The sequence below is a fragment of the Periophthalmus magnuspinnatus genome, chromosome 21 (assembly GCF_009829125.3).
Source record: "Periophthalmus magnuspinnatus isolate fPerMag1 chromosome 21, fPerMag1.2.pri, whole genome shotgun sequence".
Classification (NCBI taxonomy): Eukaryota; Metazoa; Chordata; class Actinopteri; order Gobiiformes; family Gobiidae; genus Periophthalmus; species Periophthalmus magnuspinnatus.
The window spans coordinates 28,859,718-28,880,424 of NC_047146.1; the positions used below are offsets into that span (position 1 = coordinate 28,859,718).

Here is a 20,707-nt window from a genome sequence, read left to right on the forward strand (position 1 = left end):
GGCCTGATCCTGTTCTGTGGAAGCAGATCCTCCCTTCCCTCACCTGGCTGGATGACCCAATACCTGGCTACCCTACTGTGGATAAGCCTCCCTCTGTCCCTTAGTTGAGTAGACATTGGCTCTACAGCTCTGAACACTATCTGCAAATGGATGCGCATTAGTCCTTGACACATCTGCAGCTGCCCGTCCATGGGAGTGGATCTCTCCTCCACTGTGGTTCTCCTCGAGGTTTCTCTTTTTCCCACTGTTAGGGTTTTTGTTTTTTTTTTGTTTTTCCTTGCCAAGAAGGAGGGTCTAAGGACAGAGGATGTTCTGGGACATTTGCTTGTTTTCTGTTGATTAATTTGCTTGTATGTTTCTCTTTCATTGTTGATTTTCTAACTTGTTGGTTAAATCAATTGTCATGTTCAGCTCTGAGAGGCAACTGCTATTGTGATTTTGGGCTTTAGACAATAGAATGTGATTCTCAATCAAATTGTAGTATTCTCATCCAGTAGGTTCCATAGTGGTCCATGGGTGTATTAGTCTATGTGGTCTTATACTTGTTCTGATAGGGCTCAGAAAAAAAGCTTTTCAAAAGCTAAAGCCCAAAAGCTCCTGCATATATTAGATTACCATGTTACCTTTTGTCGTTTTGAAAATGCCATATATATATATTAACATATTTAGTACATTTCAGTTTTCGTGTCATCCCTTCCTATGTTATCTTCTCTAAGTCACTCCCCCTTTAGGGCACTATTATCAAAATCAGAATCAGAAGACTTTTACTGCCATTGTCAATGAACACAACTCACAAACTAGGAACTTGCTTCAGTGGTAAAGTGCAACATAAAAACACTGAATAATAGTATAAAAAAGTAGAGATATAGCTATTAAAATAAAATATATATATATACTTATTACAACAGCAAGTTGTAATGTATCGTTTTGTATCATGCTTTTGTGTAGTGGGCAGACTTTTGGATAGGATCGTACTGCTAACCGTAAGGAGGGTACGAATAGGGCCTGGGAGACATTGCTAGATTACTCAAGCTAGCATAAATGACATTTAAAAGATGTTTTTGATGAGGAAACAACCTTACAATATCATACAAATCAAAATATTTAGCATATATACCATTATTTACAGGATGAGTATATTATCCTCTGTAAACTTTTAAGCAAGAGCCATAAGCAGCACAAAGAATAGGTGTGCTTTAGTGGTCCATTCCTGTTTCGCCACCTGAACAGAAGCTGTTCAAAAGCTATGCACATACCTAAAACATGCAGGTGAGTATTAAAAGATGTGCCAGCAGGTTTGTGAGAGCCAAAACTACACAGTTTCACTAGAGTGCAGTAGACAACAAAAATGATAAAACACAGCAATGAATTAGACACACCTTCCCAAAATACACACACTAGAACACACTACACTAAAAAAACTAAGTGACCTTTCACATCTGAGGCCCAGGGTTTAAAGTTAAGGTTTTACCTTTCAGCAACATTCAAACTCCTACGTACAATTCTATTCGATAAGCATAGGACTGGATTGCATGGGGAAGGAGGAATACATTACCAACAGTGTCAGCTCTAAATGGCAAGTGATACACTAACATGGATCAAAAACAGCAGAAGGCCTGAAAGAAACAGATGGATCGTACAAAGAAAGGCTAATAGGAGCACTAGTGTTACAGGCAAAAATGCATGGTGACAAGCAGGAGGCAGAACCCTCACCAAAAAAGTTACATAGTGCCTCTTTAAAAATATTCATCTAAAGTGATTAAAAAAAAGAAATCAGTCTGTTGATTTCTGGAAAACTCACCAGGAAAACCAAGAGGAGCTGACATTGCTGTAAATGTGATCACAACAAATGCTGTCGGCACCCCCCTATGAATACGGTAGTTGCAGATGGCGCTAGTGAGAACCTGTTTTGTTTTCATGTGTGCCAACATGGCTACACAATGCTGTCAAATCCTATCTCTAGCACTGATTGATTGAGAAAATTTAATTGGAGAAGTAAGTACGTACGTCACAGTGGGTGTGGACCGGTGGTGGTGAAAATAGGGTAGGGGTCGGAGCAATGATGTATTGAATATAAGAAAATAAAGATTACTCAAACATGCATTAATCACTTTACTAATACAACTTTGAGAAGGTAAATAGGTAATAACAAAGCATGAAGCAATTGAATACAAAAGTCACAATACAATACACAAGATAAAGTTGATTTCAAATCTATCATAAATAGATGTGGTGCAGCTCTCAAAGGAAAGGGATTCAAACACAGCATAGAAACATAGGGCAGCTTGGGTACCTTGTGTAGCTTTAAAAATTGACACTAGTTCCTACCATAGGAAGGAAGACTGGCAAATATTTTGCCATTGCCCATTCAAGATTCACTTAAATAACATCCGCTTTATCCAGGGTCGGTTCGCGGAGGCAGCAGTTTCAGCAGGGAGGCCCAGGCTTCCCTCTCCACACACACACTTCCTACAGCTCTTCCGGGAGCTGTAGGTTTAACACACAAACCCTGTATATTTAGGCTGAATTCTTCTCTCAAACAGAAAACACTCCACCTTGTGATGTCATGTGGTAATACAAGTGCTCCAGTGTTTTTAAACTACATACACTGTCACTAGAATTATTTCAGCTCAGAAATTGCCAATCTTGACTGAAGTAGGTAAAAAGCCAGCTGTTTAAAAACTACCGCTTCACAAATACCTTAATACTAACACACTCCTGTACATTTCTTTATCTTGAACAGAGCATTTTGAGCTTTGGAGATGTAGACAGACTAATAATAAAAGTTTCTCAAACATGTGTGAATGAAACAAAACAGCTACGGTACATATATTGTTTTTGAGGAGTTAACAGCATTGTAAGCTCACAAGAATCAATTTCGGGCCTACAGGACCTTTAATGACACGGCCCATTTAAAATGGTTTACAAGAATTATCCTGCATTATTGTTATTCCACCAGTGGCATAAAGTAGTTTCAATATTATTGTTTATCACAATATATCATGCTTCAAAATTGGCTCTCACCTGTCACATTTATGTCTCAGAGAAAGGATATGGTTTGGGGGCAGGAAGTTCCAGCTGAGCACCTGATTGGCCAGAGCCAGGTAGCGCTGGAACACTGAGCACATGTGAGCACTTAGGTTCTCTCTGCGGCTGAACTCCTGTAGCACCTCCATTGTCATAACGAAGATATGCCGTAGAGCGTCCTCCTACAAGATACATGGAGACACACATAAGAAGAGAGGAGGGAAGAGGAGAGAGGAGTGGCAGAGGAGACGAGAGAAAAGGAGCAATGCGAAAGAGAGAGGGGCTAGGAGATAGGGGAGAGGAGATAAATGGAGATAAAAGGAGAGAGGAGAGAAAAACAGAGCTGAAAGAAGAGAAGTGAGAAGAGGAGGAGAGAAAGGAGAAGAACAAGAAAAAGAAGAAGAAAAAGAAAAGAAAAAGAAGAAAGAAAAGAGGAGAGAGCAGAAGAGAGAGGAGGGGAAGTGGAGAGGAAAGAGAAGAGGGGGGGAGAGAGAAGAGAACAGAGAGGAGCAAAGGGGAGAGAGCGCAGAAGTGAGAGGAGGGACTTTGGTAATGGACAAGGTGAGACCTGGAAGAGCCGCTTGCAGCTGCCGTGGAACTCCATGCTGAGGCCAATGCTACTGGTTTTACTGGAGCTGGAGAACTCGCTGAGCAGGGCCATGAGGATTGAGCAGGCCAGGGTTTGCTGCACACACAGAGGCATCACTAGCACACAGTGAAGACCTCCACAGACCTGACCTGGAGGCTGTCTACAAGGCACCACCAGAACTAGGGCTGCTCCAATATAATCTAAAAGTATAGTCCTCATTATTTTTATCAGAATCAAAATCTGTCATTAAAGGTCCTATATTACACAAAACTGAGTTGTTATCTCCTCAATAACATACCTGGAGTTTTGTCATGTTTCATTCACACATTTGTATTACCATTTATTATTAGTCTGTGTACATCTCCAAAGCTCAAAATGCTCTGTTCCACCTTGTGATGACATGTAGTGGTAGTTTTAAAGTTAACAGCTACCTTTAGTCTTATGTTTAAAACTGATTAGAATTTCCAGGTCTGAAATCATCCAAATGATTCTAATGAAGATGTATGGAGTTTAAAACACAGTGGAGCACTTCCTGTATTCTGTTTAAGAGAACTCTGCCTTAATATGCAGGGTTTGCATGTTAAATGTGTGAATGAAACAAAACACAACTCCAGCCATGTTTTGATGAGGAAACATAACACAGATCAGAAAATAGCGCAACGTAGGCCCTTAAAGTAGAATACGTAACTTGTACTAGTCAAGTCACTTTTTCAGTCATGGAAACACATCCCCATAGAACGCACTTCTATGGTGGTGTAAATCAACTGTTTTATTCTGAATTATGTCATTTCTGTAATTCCTTTGCAAAAATGACAAGACTGGAAATAAATAAATACAATAATAAATGTATTTCAAATAAAAAACATTTAAACAAATAGATGTATAAATAAATAAATGTAAAACAAAGAAATGGATGAATGCATTTAAAAATGAATGTATAAATAATTAACTATAGTGATGAATACATACAGAAATATAAAAGCAAGCATATTTTAGCTTTTTAATACCCAAAATATATGCATTAATGTGTAAATGCATGTATGCATTTATAATTTTTATTCACAATTTTCACAATTGATTTAATATATTGCAGCATAGACTTGTATTTATTTATTTCCAATTAGGGCAGTAGTCAACTAAAGAAATTCTTAATCAAATAAAGACATGTCCTGCCCATCAATTAAAGGAGGCGTGTCAAAACTATTACACATCTCTATATATCTGACCCTCACTGCACTCTAAAGCCTACACCTGCATGGGAGTTCATACAAAAAATACTATTTATGCAGAAACAATGTCTCTACATAAAGCCATATTAAACTTCTCCTGAGTTTGATTCTGCCTTTTTAAGAATACCAGAAACTACCTAATCTTCTACTAACTCACTCTCTCACTTCTCCTTTCTGCTGTTGCCTCAGATACTCTAAATAAAACAATTAGTCAATACAACACAAATTTTGGTTGACTAAGTAACCATCAATTGAATAATCCCCATTTCCAATTATGTAACTTTTGGTCCTCCGTATCGCCGGGTGACTAAATGTGATGGAATCCACAGCCCTAACCACACTGTGTCCTGTCTGAGTGGATATGAGCAAGCTCACGGCTGTGGGGTTTCCACTGCTGATCAGCTGGCCCACTTCGTGGAGCAAACTTTTGCAGCTGATGGACTTGTCCAGAGAACCCCTCTTAACGATGACTGCCACAGCCAGAAGGATCTGCTCCCGAACATACTTCTGCAGACTGAACAGCATAGGGCAAGGGTCAGCTCAAATGTAGAGACAAATGCGTGTCACACATGTGAGTGTGTCTGCGTGCACGTGTCTGACATTCTTGGGCCTCTGCTGGACGTAGGTGTGTAGTCTGTGTTTGTGTTAGACATACTTGGGCCTCAGTAGGACATAGGTGGATAGTGTATGTGTGTGTGTGTGTGTACATTTGTGTGTCAGGCGTACTTGGGCCTTTGGAGGACATAGGTGAGTAGGAACGTTCGCAGAGACTCGATGCTGCTCTTCTCCAGGAGGATCCACTCCCGGACCACCGCCTCCATAATGGCTGTGGCCGCCTGGAAGAGCACGTAGTCCACCTTACTGCTCTCTGACAAAGGGAAAAGGATACCACTTTAAATAGGGGGAATTATGCAGAAAGGACTTTTTGGAGCTTTCTACCATGTTATAACGTTGTTCCCACATCAAAAACATGCCTAAAGAAGTTTTATTGTCATCCATGCATGTAAACTAGCAATCTCTCCCAGGCCCTACTCCCTCACCAACTCTTATTCTTATATATAAAAATAATACAAGATAATACTTTATCTACTACTACGTTATCTAAATCTGCTCTACATATCCAGCCAATTATCAGCAGAGCCCATCGGCCTGTAACTACTCTATTGTACAAAATGGGCATGGGTCATAAAAAAAATGATTTCACCATTTGTTTACAATGAATGTGCTAGTGCGCAGGGTACCTAGGATCTGTTTGCACACCGCAAACGGGGACTTAGACTTCCTGAAGGCCAAGAAGATGTGTTCCGCGTGCTGCCTCTGCTCGGAGCTGACCATGGAGGGTGGAGCCTAGGAAGCAAACGCCACATTGGACAGTAATGAAGGAAAACGATAAGTGGTATACAAGACATTATGACAAGAAATGAGAAGGAGGGTCTATACACATACAGGAGCTATCAGAGTGGTAACTCGATGAATTGCTACATTCACAAGCAGCCTGTCGACAACACAGTCCTATCTTGTGAGTAAATCTCCAGTATCCCATTTTTCTTTTTAACTATACAGCCAGTCACTTTTGAGGTTTATGGCAATACAAAAAGCAAGAGGAGACTAAAACATTTATGAAATCACAATTTGCAGTCAGAATACAATATGTGTATTCCTGGCTGGACAGGCCCCCAATTTAACAGAAAGGGGATAAGCCCAAAACATGCACCATAGGTCAAAACCTCCAGCTAAGCTCAAGATCAAGAGTACCTTACTTACTTAAAGATTACTTAAGATACTTAAAGAATGTGTCAAATGCATAGAATGAATTTCCCTCAGAAGGGATTTATAAAGTATATTTTAACCTTAAAATAAAGTCTATGCTACTGTGAAAATGAGGTAGTGGCTCTAGTCTACTGCCAACTGTGGTCAGGTCCTTAGGCTAGACACTTCACCCACCTTTTCTAGCATAAATGTGGTGTGTGAGTGAGGGATTGGTGGTGGTTGGAGGGGCTCATGGTGCAAATTGGCATTATTATTACCATGGATGTGGAAACTTGGAGCCCTGTTATGGGAAGCACTAATTGTAATAATCTGTTGTGCCTATGTAGACCGTGTCCCTATAGGCACCTGCATTTTGTGCTTCTGTAGGCTGTGCCTATGCCCCTATATGCTGTGCCCCAGTAGGCTGCGCCCGTGCCCTGTAGGCTGTGTCCTTGCACCTCTATTTTGTGCTTTTGTAGGCTGTGCCCATGCCCCTGTAGGCTGTACCCCAGTAGGCTGCGCCCGTACCCCTGTAGGCTGCGCCCCTGTAGGCCGTTGGGGTCAGAACTCCTATGGGGAACGCAGCAACACTTAGCGGGTAGAAATGTTGTTGGAACCTTTAGTAAAAACACATTTAACACAGCCTCGGATAACTGGGCCCCATGTGAAATCATCAGGCCGTGGATGAACGGAGGTCTCCTACACATTACCGGGACCTCAGCGCGGGAGTAAGGCACCAGGACTGCGACAATGAGCGGTGTGTGAGGGATGCACACAGCCCGGGACTGCGCCATGCTTCAGCCGCACACGTTTCCCCGGTCAAAGAGCACCAGTTCCCCTGACAGAACCCCGAACCCGCACGGACAGCTCCGAGTCGTGTCCTGTCGCTCACAAGTCGCATACAGCTCCACAAACACTTACCATTAAAACTTTTGCAGCGCTTTCCAGCTGTGCGATCACTTCAGGTGCACCGACCGCCGCCATCATGGTCCCTCTCCGATGACGCGCCATTCGCACTGCATTCTGGGATAGCGCGGCCGTACGCGTGTGAGGCGCTGTGGCAGTGAACGAGGCAAGCTTTATTTTAATACATCCATGGAGGCAAGAGCGCAGGTGCCTACAAGCCGCGGCAGGAGCGGGGCATCTCACAAACTAGGAATTTTGCCGTTTCGGTGGCACGTATAGTCCACTGAATAACAGCCTAGGTAATATCTTCAAAGGAGTGGTTAGTGACCTTGAGAAAGCACAAAAGCTCATCTGGACTGGGGTCCTGTGTTAGTGTTGGTACATCCTCTTATAAAGTGGCTGCTTAGGGGCAGCATGAATTGAAAGGAAGAGAACCTAAATAAAAGTATACTTTGAACAGTAGGTATACAGTAAGAGCAGTGCAGAACTAACAGTGCAAGGTGATTTATTACAGATTACACATTAATTATAGTGGTGAAGTTCTAAATGGTGAAAATCTTGCTGATAGTCAAACAATGTTAGGAGAAATTAAAACTGCAAGCAGTGATACAGGGCCCTCACAACCCTTGCGACTGCAGACAGGCACGCCACATTGTGGCGTGGGAGAGCTGCATATCAATCTTAGTTGATATGTGGTCCAATATTTCCAATGTCATGTTGGAGATAAATGTATACAGTCCATTGTAAGTTTGCAGTGGGTGTGAGAGACCTATTCTTAAAGATAGTACTTTAACCCACACATAATTTTGTCCATCCTATCAATATACACAGATGCTACATTGCATTTGTCTGAATCCGACAATGTTAGCAAAAGTTAATGGATTTTTTATGTTTCAAAATGGCCGCTTTGTTAAGAGCTCATTATGACCACACCCTTAGACTCATGTCAATTATTTTAACAAGTCTTGATCCCAGATATGACCTGATGATACTGAACCAGTCTGGCATCCGTCGGGTAAAAAAAAAAAGTTTGTTAAAGTACAAGGTCTAGATTTTGGACGTTTCAAGTTAGACCCAAGATGGCCGACGCCTGTGTGTGTGCCATAATATAATTTTTTGTGTATATTGAGATGTTCTACATACCTGCCAAGTTTTATGTGCCCACATTGAAAAAAATAGGCTTTGTCCCCTCCTATAATGTGATGTGTGTAATTTTCCCGAGGGCGCCAATGAGCCATCCTGCAACGTAGATTCTTGGTGATGTCGAACATAAATTTGAATCAATCTCAAATTTTGTGCTGATTTTCAAGAGTTTTTGAGTATTTTTTCTTTCTCTCAGGAGCGATTTAGATGATGAAAAGGAATAATAATACCGCAGCGCAGCCAAGAGAGACTTTGCATGTAAACTCCACATAGAGAAGGAGGCAAATTACATAAGGACACCAGCAGCAATACATTTTAACAAGGATACAAAAAGGGTTGTAACCATTGTGCAGATGGAGAGATGCTTTAGCTTTGAGGATCAGTGACTGCAGGAGAAAGAACATTACGAGACATTACAGTGGAAGGGTGAAGAGGCACAGTCAAGGGAACTGTGAAATACGCGCAAGTCACTGTTAATAATTTCTTATGTGTCCAACCTCATAGGTTGATCATTAAAATTAAATTTGTTACAGTATTTTTTTTTTAATCTATGAAGGTTTGAAATTTGAGAGTGTTTAAACGAGAGAAATGTGAGAAAGTGTTAATGCCTGTCTGAGAAATGTGTATGAATTGTGTGGAGAGGAGTTTTACAGTCTTAAAATATATATATAATAATTGTAAAAGATTAAGTTTTATACTTTGCAGATTTCGTTTATTGCAGTTCATTTTTGTAACGTAACCCCTGTGATAAATGAGAGGACACTGTATTTCTAAGACAAATGTTGGACGTTGCAACACAATTACAAATACAAGTATATTCTCATTGGCTTTTTTGTACAGTATGCCAATACAGATAGCCATGCCAAATTTGAAATGTTTCTGACAAAGTAATTTTTTGGGTACCATTCAAAAATTCAAGGGGGCGCTGTTTTATATCATAGCTATACACTTGTACATCAGTGTGTTCAGGTTGTCAATGCACACAAATGTTTCATTGGGACCAATTAAATTTGACATCACCAGTGAGAAATATGCATGTTTTTATACTTTTAAAAATTCCCACAGATTTAAGGATTAGCCACACCCACATTTTATAATTAATCAAAAATCTAAACAATAATATTTAATTGCACATGGCTCTTGGTTAATTTGACCAACTTTCAAGCATTTTGAAAGAAATTCCAAGGTGGAGATATAAAAAGAAAGAGGAGCAATTTTGCAAAAATGGGGTTCCGCCCAATATGGCTGACTTCCTGTTGGGTTTAGGATGGGACCATAATAGAGTTTTTTACTTGACATGACATGGGCTATTTTCATGCCAAGTTTCATCTTTGTATGTTGAAAACGGTCTGGAGTCTTCTTCCAATTGTTCATCATTTTCAATTCTACTTTTAGATTACTCCTTCTGTTGGCCAATTGAATCAAAAGCGGCTTCAATCTGGCACGTATAATAATAATAGTATGATGAGAGGAATATGTGTACCAAATTTCAATGGTCTATGACACAGTAAATATTTTTCATCCCAGTTAACCAAAACTCATGTATTTCAATGAGAAATTTTAGACGTTGCCATGGCAACACCTTTGAAAATAGAGGTATGTTCTCTTTGGCTTTTTTGTTCAGTATGTCAATAGGGATGTTCATGCCAAATTTCAAATGTTTATGTCAAAGTAATGTTTTTGGTCCAATTCAAACGTTCAAGGGGGCACTGTGGAGCAATATAATCTCTGACCTGTGTAAATTGTATATCTATGCATTCAGATCAACATTTTGAAAAAAAAGTATATTCCTGCCGGGACATAGGACACTAAATGTGTGAGTTACATGCATTTAAAAACTTTTAAAAATGGCTTTTTTCTTTGCAGGCTGGCTACACCCACATTTTATAACTTAGAAAATTTTAAAAGAGTTGCTTATAATCCCACATGGGTCTACTTCATTTTGACCAATTTGCATGTTTCTTAAATGAAAATCCGAGGTGCAAAAAATTCAAATGTGAAAAAATGTTTGAAAAAATTGGGTTCCGCCCACAATGGCCGACTTCCTGTAGGGTTTAGGGTGGGGTCATAATATAATTTTTTACTTGTCTTGACGTGTTCTATGTTTGTACCAAATTTCATTTGTCTACGATGAAAAAGGTCTCTCATTGCCGCAATGTATTTCATATTTTGAGGTGGCGCTATTGAGTCATTTTGAAACATTAATTTTTTTGAAAATCAAAATAATAAATTTTTCACCAACCTTGAATTTTGGGTCCAATAAAATTGACTTTTCGTTAACGTTCAGGGGGTCAAAAATGGCTTCAAAGTGGCCACCAAAATAAGAAGAAGAAGAAGAAGAATGGAAACACATTTTCCACCCATTATTTTTCTCCTAAACCATAACAGCTACAGTCATGTGACTTTCTCACCTTGTGCCCCATCACAAATAAGGCTCCTGTGAATTTTTTCTGAAGTCCACGACAAAACGATTGTCTTCTACGAATTTTTGAAAATGAAATTTGAAGAGGGCGCTAGAGAGCCATTTTGTGAGAGAGTGCCTTGATTTGCATATCATTGCGTTCAGCTCACAATTGTGCATAAATGCTGTATTAGCGTTTTCCAAACAAAAAATGTGTGAAAGAGAAATATTTTTTTGAAATATTCCAAAATTTGAGATTTTGTTGAAAATTCACCCTGACCACACCCAAAGTCAAAATCAAAATGTAATTGATAATCTTTAATCACACATGGGTTCAGAGGGATTTGCCCAAATTTGAAGTGTTTGTGATTAAAACTGTGTGAGAAAATGTCCTGAATGCGAGGGTGTGCACTTTTGTCATTCCCGGGTTTGATCCAATATGGCCGACTTCCTGTAGATTTTAGGGCGGGGCCATAATATCATTTTTGTCATGTCTCGACATGTACTATTTTTTGATGTGAGTTTCAGATTTTTACGTTGACTTTTTTCCGAGTCAGGCTCCCATTGGCCCCATGAAAATCAAAGTTTGAGGGGGCGCTACTGAGTCATCTTTCGTTATTTTTTCTCGGGGTCTTTTGTGACAATTAGAGCTCATCGAGTTCTAATTTTTGACACCACTCACTGCCATGTCGGGGCATGTTTACTACTTGATTTTTGCCATTTTCCATGCTCCGTACGCGGTTTTAATGAGTCCCTCGCCGGGACAGAGTCCCAGGCTCGGGCCTAATTAAAACTGCAAGCAGTGATAAAGGCCCTCGCCATCCCTTGCGGGGATACCCCCACGGGGTACAGGCCACAGTGAAGATCCTGCCTTTTGTTCCCGCTTACATCGCCCCTCCCCCCAAAAACAGCGTCTCAGTAATACTACTCCATTCATTCCAATGAGACCATTTATCACATTGTCACGCCTGCACGGTTGAAAATAGAGGTATGTCTTTATTGGCTTTTTTGTTCAGTATGATGAGAGGAATATGTGTACCAAATTTCAATGGTCTATGACACAATAATTATTTTTCATCCTAGTTAACCAAAACCCATATATTTCAATGAGAAATGTCAGACGTTGCCATGGCAACACCTTTGAAAATAGAGGTATGGTGTCATTGACTTTTTTGTTCAGTATAGGAATAGGGATGTCCTTGCCAAATTTCAAATGTTTGTGACAAAGTAATTTTTTTTGCGTACCATTTAAAATTTCAAGGGGGTGCTCTGGAGCAATGTAATATTTGACATATGTAAATTGCATATCTATACACTCAAAATACGATTTTGAACAAAACGTATGTCAAAGCCCGGAAAATAGGAAACTGCATGTTTGAGTTACGGGCCATTTAAAACTTCAAAAAATGTCTTTTTTCTTTGCAGGCTGGCCACACCCACATTTTATATCTTAAAAAAAATTCAGGAGAGTAGCCTATAATCCCACATGGGTCTAGTTAATTGTGACTATTTTGCAAGTTTCTTGAATGAAAATCCACAGCGTAAAAAATCCAAATGTGAGAATTAAAATTTTGAAAAAATGGGGTTCCGCCCACAATTGCCGACTTCCTGTAGGGTTTAGGGTGGGGTCATAATATAATTTTTTACTTGTCTTGACATGTTCTATGTTTGTACCAAATTTCATTTGTCTACGATGAGAAAGGTCTCTCATTGCCGTAATGTATTTTGATTTTTGAGGTGGCGCTATTGAGTCATTTTTAAACATTAATTTTTTTGCACATGAAAATACAACATTTTTTGCCAATCTTGAATTTTAGGCCATAGTTGGATTAGTGTAGAGCATCTATTTAGTCAACAACAAAGTCCAGTACTCTGAACCCCATTCATTTCAATGACACATTTATTATGTTACCACGGTAACATAGTTGCAGATAGAGGTATGTTCTCATTGGCTTTTTTCTCATTGGCTTTTTTGTTCAGTTTGCCAAGCCAAATGTCCATGCTGAATTTCAAATGTTTATGTCAAAGTCATTTTTTTGGTCCAATTCAAAATTTCAAGGGGGCACTGTGGAACAAAAAAAATTCTGACATATGCAAATTGTATATCATTTCATGCAGAACAAGATTTTAAACAAAATGTATATTAATGCCGGGAAATAGGACACTGCATGTGTGAGTTATGGGCACTTTAACACTTCAAAATATTGTTTTTTCTTTGAAGGCTGGCCACACCCACATTTTATGATGTAGAAAAATCCAAGACAGTTCCTTATAATCCCACATGGGTCTAGATAATTTTGACCAATTTGCAAGTTTCTTGAATGAAATTCCATGGTGCAAAAAATCCAAATGTGAGAGGCAAAATTTTGAAAAAATTGGGTTCCGCCCACAATGGACAACTTCCTGTAGGGTTTAGGGTGGGGTCATAATATAATGTATTACTTGTCTTGACATGTTCTATGTTTGTACCAAACTTCATTTGTCTACGATAAAAAAGGTCTCTCATTGCCGTAATGTATTTCAAATTTTCAGGTGCCGCTATTGATTAATTTTGAAACATTTTTTTTTTTTACATCAAAATAATAAATTTTTCGACAACCTTGAATGTTGGGTCCAATAAAATTGACTTTTCATTAACGTTCAGGGGGTCAAAAGTGGCTTCAAAGCGGCACATATAATAATAATGGAAAAAATTTTTCCACCCATTATTTTTCTCCCAAACCATAACAGCTACAGTCATGTGACTTTCTCACATTGTGCCTCATCACAAATAAGGCCCCTGTGAATTTTTTCAAAAGACCACGACAAATTGTCTATGAATTTTTGAAAATGAAAATTGAAGAGGGCACTAGAGAGCCATTTTGTAATAGAGTGCCTTGATTTGCATATCATTGCGTTCAGCTCACAATTGTGCATAAACGCTGTATTAGCGTTTTCCCAATAAAAAATGTGTGAAAGAGAAATGGTTTTTTTTATTATTCAAAAATTCGTGATTTTGTTGAAAATTCACCCTGACCACACCCAAAGTCATATTCAAAATGTAATTGATTATCTTTAATCACACATGGGTTTAGTGGGATTTGACCAAATTTGAAGTGTTTGTGATTAAAACGGGGAAATGTCCTGAATGCGAGGGTGTGCACTTTTGTCATTCCCGGGTTTGATCCAATATGGCCGACTTCCTGTACATTTTAGGGGGGGGGGCATAATATCATTTTTGTCATGTCCCGACGATTGATGAGTTTCGGATTTTTACGTTGACTTTTTTCTGAGTCGGGCTCCCACTGGCCCCATGAAAATCAAAGTTTGAGGTGGCGCTACCCAGTCGTCTGTTGTTATTTTTTCTCGGGATCTTTTGTGACAATTAGAGCTCGTTGAATTCTAATTTTTGACACCACTCACTGCCATGTTGGGGCGTGTTTACTACTTGATTTTTTCAAGCAATTTTCCATGCTCCGGACGCGGTTTTAATGAGTCCTTCGCCGGAATGTTGTCCCAGGCTCGGGCCTAATTAAAACTGCAAGTAGTGATAAAGGCCCTCGCCACCTCGTTGCGACCGCGGGGTACACGCCACAGTGAAGATCCTGCCTTTTGTTCCCACTTACATCGCCTCTCCCCCCAAAATCAGTGTCTAAGTAATACTACTTCATTCATTCCAATGAGATTATTTATGACATTGTCACGCCTGCACGGCATGTCTTCATTGGCTTTTTTGTTCAGTATGATGACTGGAATATGTGAACAAAATTTCAATGTTCTATGACAAACTGAATGTTTTCATCCCTGAAACGCATTTTCCACCCATTATTTTTCTCCTAAACCGTAAAAGCTACAGTCCATGTGACTTTTTCACATTGTGGTTCATCACAAATAAGGCCCCTGTGAATTTTTTCACACGTCCACGACAAATCGTTTGTCTTCTATGAATTTTTGAAAATGAAATTTGAAGAGGGCACTAGAGAGCCATTTTGTGAGAGAGTGCCTTGATTTGCATATCATTGCGTTCAGCTCGCAAATGTGCATAAACGCTGTATTAGCATTTTCCCAACAAAAAATGTGTGAAAGACAAATATTTTATTGAAATATTGCAAAAATTGCGATTTTGTTGAAAATTCACCCTGACCACACCCAAAGTCATAATCAAAATGTAATTGTTAATCTTTAATCACACATGTGTTTAGAGGGATTTGGCCAATTTTGAAGTGTTTGTGATGAAAACTGGGCGAGAAAATGTCCTGAATGCCAGGGTGTGCACTTTTGTTGTTCCCGGGTTTGATCCAATATGGCCAACGTCCTGTACATTTTAGGGCGGGGCCATAATATCATTTTTGTCATGTCCCGACATGTACTATTTTTTTATGTGAGTTTTGGATTTTTACATTGACTTTTTTCCGAGTCGGGCTCCCATTGGCCCCATGAAAATCAAAGTTTAAGGTGGCGCTACCGAGTCGTCTTTCATTATTTTTTCTCGGGGTCTTTTGTGACAATTACGAGCTCGTCGAGTTCTAATTTTTGACACCACTCACTGCCATGTCGGGGCGTGTTTACTACTTGATTTTTGCCATTTTCCATGCTTCGGACGCAGTTTTAATGAGTCCCTCGTTGGGACGGAGTCCCAGGCTCGGGCCTAATGATAATAACAGCAATTATTTTTTTCTTTCATTTTTTCCGCCTAAATGGTAAAAGTTAGAATGATGGGCTTTTTTTAAATGGAGTTTGAAGGGGGCACTATAGAGCCATCTTAAACCATAGAGCTCTAATTTGCATGTCATTATGTCCAGCTCAGAACTATGCACATGCATATCATTGGGTTTACTCAAATCCAAATTCAAATATTTTATATATATATATATATATATATATATATATATATATATATGATCCAATACGGACGACTTCCTGTAGGGTTCAGGGCGGCGGCATAATATCATTTTTTTTACATGTCCTGACGTGACATATTTTTGATGCCAAGTTACATTTGTCTACGATGATATTTTACTGGCTCCCCTTGGTGCAATGTAAATCGATTTTTGAGGTGGTGCTACTGAGCCTACTGAGCCTCTTTCATTATTTTTTTCTTAAAATGAGAGCTCAGTGAACTTTTCGATACCATTTACTTGAATATACATTATTGTTTACTTCTTGATTTTTGCGATTTTCCCCAAAATTGTACAAATACAATAGGGCTCTTGCACGACTCGCTGACTCGCCCTTCTTGCACATTAGTGCTCGGACCCTAGATATAAGTAGTGTTCTTGGCAGAAAATGCAAAGGAAAGTCACAGCAAAGCAGCAATTTAAACAGAGCAGGTAGAAGCCAGTACATGCTGCCATCTTGCCTCATCCAGAAATTAGTTTAGCCTATTTGTTTAAATTTTACATAAAGAGAACTGTGACAAAGTGGGCCTTTGTCCCTTTTAATAGTATTATGATTTGTTTTTTGTACATGTCTGTTCATTTTCAATAACTTCAATACTAAACTAAATAGAACTATCCCGGGTTTGTTTTATTTAGTTGTAATCAGTTAAATCACCACACATTTGTTAGTTAAATATATTTTATTTAGTTGACCCCTCGTGGGTGTTGTCGGCGTTTGTAGTGAGTGAGCTTGTTGGAAAGAGTTGTATTTGAGAAATTACTGAATCCTTTTGTGAACTTGTACAAAGAATATTCCTCTAGTCTTGGTGTAAGTAACAGGCACTTTATTCTTTCACTCTGGTGATTGATTAAAATGGGTGTCTGAGTTTTAAATTATATTTATTTTGGTATGGGCACATTCTGCTGTCACATAATGCACAAATAAATCCTCTCCCTTTACAGATGGAGCCTGCTAGAAAAAGGAGGACTTCCCCTGTATGGAGATATTTTGAAATGATCTCGCACAATAAGGTGTCAATCAATTGGGCTAAGCTTAATGACACTTATTGTATTTGAAGGCTCTCTAATGTGAAAAAATGATTGTTTGTTGTAATAGAAGGTTAAATTACATAGTAAGCTAATTGATGTAGGCCTCAGTTCCACAAGTCTTTACTTGACTTCTAGTCAGCAAACATTAACAAACGCAATTACTTTCAAATTCAGTTCTGCCCAAGACATTTAGTAGGCTACATTTTGTATCGTTTGCTGGAACATAGTCTTTTAAAATAACACCATTCCCTTGACTTAGCATTTGTCATAGCTAATTTATTGTGTAACAAAATTTGACTGAATCTTTTTTGTACAAAGAAGTGTGAACCTTCAACCAACAAAGCCTGCTGAGCATTTATTTAATTTCTGTCTTACTCCTGCTAATAAATACTCATTTTACAGGTAAAGTGCTTGGTCTGTGACAAACAGTTGGCGTACAACAATAATACGTCATCGATGATCAGACTACAAGGGATTGCATGGCCAAATCGGAAATGATGACGTGGCAGCTCAGCCAGCTGCGGCAGCCATTAGTCAACGTATAATAATAATAATAATAATAAAAAAAAAATATATATATATATATATACAGAATCCAGATCAGCCATGCTTGATGCTGGAGTTGTGAACATGATCATCAAAGATTCCCGGCCATTCTCAATTGTGGACGATGAAGGTTTTGTGGAGTTGATGAAAATTGTGGATCCCAACTACGTTCTGCCAAACAGAAAGGTGCGTTAACATTTTTGGTGTCCTAGATTTTAGTCCAATACAGTAGGTTTAGAACTTTTCATATCTTTGTTTTTTCCTCCTCAGGCCTTGAAGGAAATGATAGAGAAAAAATACAACGAGGCAAAGGAAAAATCAAAAGAACAGCTGCAGAAGGCTTCTGCTCTGAGCCTCACCTCGGATATGTGGACCTCCATAAATCTGGCTGTTACTTGTCATTTTTTTGATGATGACCAGTTGTCTAGCACTCTTCTAGGAGTTAAACACTTCCCACAAAGCCACACTGCTGAAAATCTTGCAGAAGGACACATTAACCCTCTCCAGGCAGGCGTTGCAAATTTGCAACCACTAATTGCCAATTACCTAATTACTCCACATCTATATTTTTTGAGCCTTTTTTACTCAGAAGTTGCACTGCAGGACTTAGTTGTGCATTAGCAACAAACAGTTTCCCAATTGCTCACCAGATGTCAGCACTGTCTCTCTTCCAACATGTCTGTCTGCATGGTTTTACTGAAACGGATTTTCTAGGCATCAATTTCATGTAAGTATCACTACCAACCTCCATTATTTTGAAACCAAAAATGCATAAGATAAATCATGAATAAATATAGATGCAGTGCATGCCAATTAGTAGATTTTATGTCTTCCAGGTTTTTTCCCAGGGGCAGCTCTATTTCAACGTTGTAGATTTGCAACATATTCCCGGACAGGTACCAATGGCTGCCACATGCTTTATCGACTAGTTTGCCCATATTTTGAGCAACAGTTTATACTAGAGTTATTTTCCTATCACCATTGTTTACTTGTTACTTTGAGGTGTCATTGAGGTTATATCCTATGGAAAATGAAATAATTTTGAGTGAATTTACAAACTATCAGAAGCAGATTTGATCAAAAGCAATGGCATATATGTTGTTCATTTGACTGTGCAATGAGGAAAACTTATGTAGCCTAAATTCCATGGCACATTTAATAGTATAGTTCTTTGTTTGAGCTTTTTTTGGCAAACAATCTTACAGAATACTCTTTTTGCAGGATTTGCAGTGCGTTATGGCAGGCCGATGAAGATTTTCAGTCAGGGAAGCCACTGAGTTTGCCTTCTACGTGGGGCCTTATCTGACACAGAATCCAATTCAGACGAAAATTGGCGATCCAGATTTTGCTCCTGAAGTATACGAGTCTGACCATGATGATGATGACCCACTGGCAGCAATAGCAAGAGCTAATCCCAACCACCTTGATATTGAAATTCATAACGTACATGCAGACAGTGACACTGAGTTACCAGATGACGATAAACCTCAGCCAGGCCCAGCTCCAGTAAACAAAGATTTTTCTTGGAGGCAGAGGTACCCCCCAGCAGCTGACATAGACTCTTCATTCCAAGGACCTTCGTTCTCACCTCCACCAGACGAAATACCAAGTCCAAAGTGGTATTTTGATCACCAATACCCTGGTATTTTCATGGACAAATCCGTGTTCGAACATTATTTTTCACCAATCTAACCTGTATGCAGTTATGAAGAATGGGCCGGAATTCAAAACAGCCCCATCTGAAATGGAGTAATGGTTCCCTGTCCCAAGTCATTGGTTTACACATCTTGATGACCGTAGTATGTATGCCATTGTACCGCCTGTACTGGCAGGCGGCAACACGATACAACCCAATTGCAACAGTCATGGGACGTCTACCACCGTCATCTCATGCAGAAGCAGGAGAAGTATATTCCGCTTCTTGACTTCCGTGCACAAGTTGTAGATGCCCTCATCCAAGTTGGAAACCAGGCAGACTTGAACAGCAGAAAAAGAGGACAACCATCATTGGAAGATGCTCCAGAACCCCATCAAGCTGCCCCACCTCCACCTCCACTTCGAAGGATGATTGCGCCATGGGATGTCATCAGACTATACAGATTCAATCATTTTCTCATTCTTGCTGATAAATGTGGACGATGCAGACTGTGCAAGAATGGTTACACACAAATGGCCTGCCTGAAGTGCAAATTACTTTTGTGCTATACAAAAGAAAAAAAAAAGTTTCTTGGAGTATCACATGAAAAAGTTATATATACCAAGTTGTTTTGACTGTTGTTCTGCCACTGTAAAGCACTTTGAAACATTGTTTTGAAAAGTGGTATACAAATAAATTTAATGTTACTATCATATTCAGTCTTGTGTTAATTTACTACACCGGGCCAATGTTGCAAATTTGCAACATCCCAGAATGCATTGCATGTGAAGATTTCTCTCAAAAAAAAGTCAGGATTGTATATTACTACCCCATATGATAATTTTCCCCAAATATCAGATTTTTCCTGTTACTAAAACTTAATCTGAGCCTGAGAGGGTTAACCTGATGGAGGAGTGGGGCATCAGAGAAAAAACTAAATTTCTTATAACGGATGGTGCCTCTAATATGATAGCATGCGGAAAACGCTTAAATGTCAGACATACTGTCTGTGTAGCACATGCCATTAACCTCATGGTGAAAAAATCTTTAGATGATGCTGCAGGAATGAATGAGCTGCGAACCAAATGCAGAAAAGTTGCCACATACTTCAGAACAAGTACAACTGCAAAAGAGCGACTGTTCCAACTCCAGCTCCAGATGGGAGGACAACCCCTTAAGATGATTATTGAGGTGGACACGTGTTGGAACAGCACTTTCTTGATGTTCAAACGCACATATGAATTAAAAGAATCAGTCAGCGCAGCCCTCACCACAGTGAACACTGATGTAGCCCCATTAACAGCTTCAGATTATGATATTATGAAGGAAGCACTCGTTATTTTGGGGCCATTTTACGAGGCTACTGTGGAGCTGTCGAGTGAGAAAAAAGTGTCTTCCTCCAAAGTAATTCCACTGATGGCCATGGTGCATCATGCGGTTAACAGATCATCTGAACTCACCAATATAATTGCAAAAAAAGCTGAAAGTCTGACAAAAAGACTAAAAGAGCATATTTTTCGTATGGAAACAGTAAGTATGTTAACATTGCCAACTCTCTTGGATCCTAGGTTCAAG

The 20,707-nt window shown here is 39.3% G+C and overlaps 1 protein-coding gene and 1 long non-coding RNA gene across 2 annotated transcripts in view; one reads left to right on the forward strand and one right to left on the reverse strand.

The window, feature by feature from the left end:
* The window catches only part of xpo4 (exportin 4), a 79,822-nt gene extending 72,175 nt beyond the window's left edge, over positions 1-7,647 (reverse strand). Inside the window, exons 1-6 of the mRNA XM_033986799.2 lie at positions 7,516-7,647; positions 6,087-6,192; positions 5,572-5,713; positions 5,221-5,359; positions 3,596-3,712; positions 3,056-3,209 (exon numbers count right to left, since the gene is read on the reverse strand). Of these exons, the coding sequence (XP_033842690.1) occupies positions 3,056-3,209; positions 3,596-3,712; positions 5,221-5,359; positions 5,572-5,713; positions 6,087-6,192; positions 7,516-7,605 (748 nt within the window). The 5' untranslated portion in view covers positions 7,606-7,647. The remainder of the gene's footprint in view (positions 1-3,055; positions 3,210-3,595; positions 3,713-5,220; positions 5,360-5,571; positions 5,714-6,086; positions 6,193-7,515) is intronic.
* LOC129457312 (uncharacterized) overlaps positions 1-20,707 on the forward strand; it is a 348,575-nt gene that overhangs the window by 200,268 nt on the left and 127,600 nt on the right. The window lies entirely within an intron of this gene.